Here is a 7,183-nt window from a genome sequence, read left to right as displayed (position 1 = left end):
TCATGTACTTTGTCGAATGTTCAAGTTCTTACTAGAAATAGGTTACGCTGGTATATAAAAGAAGGGAGATGTAAGAGATAGATAGTGAGTAATTGAACTGCAGTCACACGGTATTGTTGAAGATAACGTTCGTTCGTTACAGTGTTGTTTTAGCGCGAGTATTGAGATTAAGTGTATCGCAGAGTTATATTCGGAAAGAATAAACCAGTTTTGTTAAGTAAAGACTTGTGTCGTTAAAGTTTCGTCGGAACGAAGTTACAGAAAATCAATTAACAAACGGAGACGTAACAAATTGGTGTCAGAAAGTGAGATAAAAAAGAAAATGGAAACGAGAAGCGGCAAATCAAACTACAGCCTAGCAGACTTAATGGCAGCAATACAAGAACAGCAAAAGAAACAAGAAGAGAGACAACAACAGTTGCAAGAAAAATGAAATTGAATATGTTTATAGAACACAGCGCTGCAATCGTTATGGAAGTGTTCTAGGGATTGTGTCTATATACTAATATGTAAGCGGTATTTTCAAACCTTTCAATATTATTTTGGTAATACTAATAGACTGTATGAAAAACACGAATTTCCCTTTTTGCTAAAGAAATTATTTTGATTGAGCTTACTTTTTAATATTTGGCTTATAAAGTTATATGAATATCGTAAAATGAACAGGGAAGTTGTAAGACAGCAATTAAAATTAAAATCAGTGAATGCAAGAACTGAAACTTGAAAGAGCTGCAGAAGTGATTGATGGTCAAGATACCAGATTCTTTACAATTTTTGGTTAATTAATTTAGAAGCAAATAAGACTGGTTAGGGTTCGGGATAGCGTCAAATTTAGGTTACTGTCATCACTAATTAGTTGATTGTAATTGTAAATATATTTCATGTGGTACAACCTATATACAAATGGTTTTAATTTGGGGTTCTGTTTTTAATTAAATTAAAAATATGAATGAATATGAAAGTTGATTTTAAAAATGGGCTAAGTGTTTTCTGCTGAGATCTTGAATTGGAATTCACAAATGCAGACTTTACAGAAGAGGATACAATTAATGTAGATTTTATAAAAACATAGGAAAATTCCAGTATTTTGAATTAAAACATTTTTTTAACTTTATCATTTACGTTTTTAACTACTTAAGAGTTAGATGAATAAAAGGTTTTGTATACTTTATTAATATCTTGATCATAGAGTGATTAGACCTTTTTAAGTTTTAGCAAGACTGAAAATATAACTTTGTGTTGTTTTAGAGGTATGATCCTAAAGTGGAGAATTTATTTTCTATTTTAACATGTTGTCCCATTGCACATTCAAGTTTGGTATATAATTAAATATAACTATAACAGAGAAAGTAACAGCTGGTTTTTCATAACTATATGTATTAATGAAAAAATTAACTTTAATCAAGGTTGTGATATTTGATAAAGTATTGCATATTATGTGATTTGCTGATATTGTGAGAGAGCTTACCATACATTCTTACTGCCAAATGGTAAATTTTTAATTATTTTGGTAATGAGGTACTTGTTGAAATTAAAAGATTGTGGTCTGATTTTGTTTCCCGCTTCCTAGTGATCATGATATGAAAATTAAAAGTATAATAAGTGAAATTGGTAATAATTTATCTTGTATGCAGTAAGACTTGTTGCTAACGTCTATATACTCTGTAAAATTAATTCAATACAAATTATATAACATACAAATAACAAAGGACTTTTTGGTCCTTCCAAGCTGTCCTTGCACATTAATCTATATATTTCAGGAAATAATTTCCTTCTTTAACAGCACCCCTCCCCCCTTTCCTGGTTCATAGATAAGTCTGGAAGTTTATAATGCTATATACTGGGTTTTGATACCCGTAGTGGGCACAGCAAATATAATCCATTGTGTAGCTTTGTGTATAAAAACAAAATGTCTATGAAGGCTTATAACACTAAATGCTAGGGTTGATACTCATGGTGGACAATGCACAGGTAGCTCATTGTGTAGCGTTGTGCTTAATAACAAACACCCCCTTAAAAAATGTGAAATACTGGCATCCACTACTGCTGATGGCAACTCATTCCAATCACCATGTTAGAAAAATAAAACTGTCTTTACTTTAGCCCAACTTGTTATTTTTGAACTCTTAAACTTGTCTCCTCTTGGTTTATTTTTATTCAGAGAATACAACTCAAACCTCTGAGGCCTTTATCCTACCAGTCTGCTGGATAATCTTGTAAACTTCAATAAGTCACCTCTTACCCTTCTTCTTAAGAAATCTCAGCCTATCCTTTTAAGATAACTCTTTCATCCAAGGAATCATTCTAGTAGCCCTCTTCTGAACCCTTTCCTATAAATCAGTATCCTTTCTTAGGTAAGGAGACCAAAACTGTATATAAAAATAGTGATATGTTTAGAGAAATAATTACCTTTTTTTGACTTGAAATCAGTTTATCTATATATATATATACCTTAAAATGTTATTAGCTTTACTACTAACAATTGAGTATTGCTTAAATGGCTTGAGTGACTTATCCATCACTATGCTAAGATCCTTTTCTTTAGTCATGCTACTGAGTGTGTCCCCATCAATTAAAAATGTGATCTAAATTTTGATAACCCAAATGCATTACCTTGCACTGGTCTAAATTATTTTGTAGTACCTCAACATCCTTGAGACAGCTAGAAATATTGAGTTTTATGTCATCAGTAAACTTTACTAATTGTTTTATTATTATCATTAATGTAAATAAAAAGGCTCAAATACTGATCCCTGAGGCATTCTACTAGCTATTACAGGGTTTGCTTTTTTTTTTATCCAGTACGTCACTAGCAAATCTTTTAAATTCTTTAACAGATATAATGTTGAAAACACTACAAGCTTAAAATTATTTGGTATCTCTACATTTTTGTACTGTATTTGGGTTTGAAATTAGTTTTATATGCCTAAGTAGACATAAATATTTAGTTATATTTTAGTAATAAAACAAAAGTTTAAAGAATATTGAAATATAGATTGACTTGCCAAAACTTTTCTAACTTGAAAGCAAAGAATGGTAACCATAAATCTAAATCTAGTCCACATTGCTTATAGTCATACTACAGTTTATTGTTGTTTGTCTATGCGTGCTGATGAATAGTTTAGTAAAATACATATTGTTGAAGTAAGAATGACCTTGAATAATATTGATTAGATAAAATTAATGCACATATAAATTAAAGTTCTATAAAAATTCACAATCTTTTTCATATTTCATTTTTAATAAAGTAAGAAAGAATAACATTTCTGATTGATTATGTTTATCATTTAGATCAGTGGTACCGACAGAAGTTTGGAATATGTTCAGGTAGTGCTATGGTGGATAGTTGTTCATTTGACCGTCATGGCCAAATGCTCTTAAGAAATTGTCACCCTTTGATTGTCATGAATTATACCAAATGTTTTTGATGTTGATTGTTGTAATTATAATGGATTTTTTATAGGACTCAAAACAGATTAGTCTAAAAATGACAGTATAAAAAAAGTATCATTATTTTCAATGTACATATTTTTTTAAGCTGCTGTAAATTATTTTGAGTATTACACAATTGTTTTTATTATTATTACACCATGCTATATGGTAAGAATTTAATAAACTTACATTATATAATGTAGTTAAACAACAGAAACAAATATCTTAATACATTTTTTATTTTATAAAACTTTATTTGGCATTAGAAACCTGAAAAAATATAAGATGGAAAGCAACAGGCCAGGCACAAGTGTAAAAAGGCCTTTCTGTCAAGGAAAAGGATACTCTGGTAGAAGCAATTGGAGACCTTATTATCAAAACAGAAGGCCTTACAGAGGAGGATACAGAGGGAGATCCTATAAAAGGGGAATCTCCCAAGCTAAACACACCACTGATAATGATGGGCTACTTCAGTCACAGATACTAGAAGCAGGAGAAAATCTAAGCCAATTTTCCCAACCAATGGCAAGAGTTGTTGAATTTTGTTCTAAAGCTGGGCCTTACAATGGATGGAAGTTGTATCTTCCTGATGAGGATTATGACTCACAAAGCAACACTGTAAAAAAATTGCAGCTACTTGAAGAATACTGTAAAACATTGCAGCTATCTGGAAAAAAGGAGGAAATAGAGAATAGACAGTCTTTTACTTTTGATGTGAAAGCCTTAGCTGAGGATGCAGTTATAAAAGAAAACTGGTCTGATCTAATGACAGAGTTAAAGGAAACCCCTGAAAGGGTGATCAGCTACCTTGGACTTGCGCTGCATCATCTTCTTAGTAAAGAAATCTTTAATGAACTCACGAATGAGCAAAATGATGGTAGCGTTTCTATTCAATTTATAACTGATAAATTTAATGTGCCTAAAATTCATGCTCGGCTCTCTGGATATGAACCCCTCACTCAGATGAAAAATCTGAAGGCTAATTATTATGGAAAATTTGTTTCTGTAAAAGGAACAGTTGTTCGAGTAAGCACTATCAAACCATTGTGCACAAAGATGGCTTTTAAATGTGGAAACTGTAGTAACGTACAAGTTATAACTCAGCCGTATGGAAAGTACACATTACCTATAAAATGTGCTGTTAGGGGTTGTAGGTCTCGAACTTTTATTCCACTTAGAAGCTCACCACTTACTGAAACAGTTGACTGGCAGAGCATTCGACTCCAGGAAATCATAACGGATGATCAGAGGGAAGGTGGGCGGGTACCAAGGACTATTGAAGCAGAGTTGATGTTTGATTTAGTGGACATTTGTGTGCCTGGTGATGTTGTCACTTTATCGGGGGTGATAAAAGTAACCAGTACTGATGAAGGTGGATTCAAGGCAAACAGAGACAAATGTATGTTTCTTTTGTACATTCTTGCTAACTGTATTTCCAGCTGTAAGGGAACATTTATTTCATCCTCAGATACAAGCATGGCTTCTGTAGTTGGTTTAGAATTTAATCTTAAAGATCTTTATGCCATTCAGGCCATCCAAGCAGAAGAGAATCTTTTTCGTCTTCTAGTGGCATCCCTCTGTCCAACTATCTATGGCCATGAAATGGTTAAGGCAGGACTAGTTTTGGGCTTAGTGGGTGGTACTCAAAAATATGTTGATGATAACAATCGCATTCCTATAAGAGGAGATCCACACATTTTGGTGGTTGGTGACCCAGGACTCGGTAAGAGCCAAATGCTTCAAGCCTGTGCTAACATAGCACCTCGGGGTGTATACGTCTGTGGAAACACAACAACAACATCTGGACTAACCGTAACATTATCCAAAGAAGGTTCAAGTGGGGAATATGCTTTAGAAGCTGGTGCATTAGTACTTGCTGATCAGGGCTGTTGCTGTATTGATGAGTTTGATAAGATGCCCAACCAACATTATGCTCTTTTAGAAGCTATGGAACAACAGACCATTAGTATTGCAAAGGCAGGAATAGTGTGCAGCCTTCCAGCTAGGACTTCCATTTTAGCAGCTGCTAATCCTGTTGGTGGACACTATAACAAGTCTAAGACTGTATCTGAAAACCTGAAAATGAGCAGTCCTTTGCTTTCCAGATTTGATTTGGTCTTCATTCTGTTGGATAAACCAGATGAGGTAAACATGAATGTTTTACACATAATGCTTGATAAGGTATAGAATTATGATAAAGTATTTTTAAATGAATATATTTTAGGCATATAAACATAAAGATTATAATTTTTTTCTAAAAGTACTTTTAAAACCAGTTATTTATAAATATTGAGTCATTACATTGTAATTTTTTTCATTATCATTATTAGATTTTTTCTTAGACACCTCTCAGTTAGGGTTATTTTTTAAATAAGATTCATATATAAACATTTAGAAAACATGAAGATACAGACATACTACACTGTCTACTCATACCTGAAAAATGAAGTTTTGCTATTTTTTGACATTTATGATTTAGCAGTTAAAAAAACAAGTGCTCACTATGGACATTGTTTTTAACGTTATTTTATCATAATTTGGGTCTTTAGTGTTTTTGAATGAAATGAGTAAATATTTGTATATTTGTAAGCCTAAGGAGTAATACAAAATTAAATCTAAGCTTCTAGTTTCCCCATACCATTTTTTCTCATTTTAGTGGGTAACATATGAAAGAAATTATTTCAGTTTTATGATACTAATACAGCTAAATGACAAACTTTACTTAGCCTGTGCAGGAATTACAAAATGTATACCATTGTTGAACTTTAATTCCTTTCAAAATCAATTAGTTTATTTTTTCATTGTTAACTCATATGTGAAATAATGTTGTTATGATACAAAAGTCAGAGCTACCCTTAGTACAGGAAAGCAGTAAGAATCGTAAAGGTTCTGTTGAAAAACATTTTGAAAAAAAAAGTTTTAAGAAAATAAAAAAATATAAACATGTGAAAAAATAAATATTAATTGTGAGAAGCCAGGTAGTGCTTTGGGTTTTCAGCATATAAGGAATTATTTAACTTTGAAATAGCAACAGATGATGATAATCACATCAATGAAGTTCCAAGAAATACTGCACAGTGATCAAATGATATCAAGATAACTACTTGTATTAAAAGATCCACTGAAAGTAAAAAGTTTAAAATATCTATAGGAGATCTTGAAACTTTGGCTCATTTATTGAGTTAAAGTAGTGATTTCAAAACTGTGTGTCATGGAAAGTTGCTAGGGGTGTCACAAGAGTTTCACCAAACGAAGAATAATTATGAACATAAATTACAAAAAATTGCATGTGGCAGAAAGGATGTCCTGCAAATCAAGGTAAGTGGGTTAGGGTATCTCCAGTGAAAAAATGTTTGGGACCACTGAGTTAAAGGAATTGCAGTGTACTGTTCCTACTACTAGCTCTTTGCTTCAGTACCATTTATCTTGGCTGATAATGGTATGAATGAAGAACATACAGAATAATTATGAACATAAATTACAAAAAATTGCATGTGGCAGAAAGGATGTCCTGCAAATCAAGGTAAGTGGGTTAGGGTATCTCCAGTGAAAAAATGTTTGGGACCACTGAGTTAAAGGAATTGCAGTGTACTGTTCCTACTACTAGCTCTTTGCTTCAGTACCATTTATCTTGGCTGATAATGGTATGAATGAAGAACATACAGATAATTATGAACATAAATTCAAAAATTGTACATGTAGGACAGTAAAGGTAAATGTCCTGTCAAATACAGGTAAGTGGTTAGGGTAT

The 7,183-nt window shown here is 32.3% G+C and overlaps 1 protein-coding gene across 2 annotated transcripts in view; it reads left to right on the top strand.

Moving 5' to 3' along the window:
• The first annotated feature begins 455 nt into the window (after nt 1-455).
• Nucleotides 456-7,183, top strand: part of LOC106459262 (DNA helicase MCM8-like) — an 8,538-nt gene continuing 1,810 nt past the window's right edge. The window contains exons 1-2 of one of the 2 annotated variants that reach the window (XM_022385719.1): nt 456-509; nt 3,699-5,577. In XM_022385719.1, the coding sequence (XP_022241427.1) occupies nt 3,718-5,577 (1,860 nt within the window). In that variant the 5' untranslated portion in view covers nt 456-509; nt 3,699-3,717. Of the gene's footprint in view, nt 510-2,052; nt 2,355-3,698; nt 5,578-7,183 lie in introns of those variants that run through there. The other variant, XM_013918859.2, reaches the window with a different exon arrangement.

This window comes from Limulus polyphemus, unplaced genomic scaffold (genome assembly GCF_000517525.1).
Source record: "Limulus polyphemus unplaced genomic scaffold, Limulus_polyphemus-2.1.2 Scaffold583, whole genome shotgun sequence".
Lineage (NCBI taxonomy): Eukaryota > Metazoa > Arthropoda > Merostomata > Xiphosura > Limulidae > Limulus > Limulus polyphemus.
This window is presented reverse-complemented; position numbering and strand designations above follow the sequence as displayed.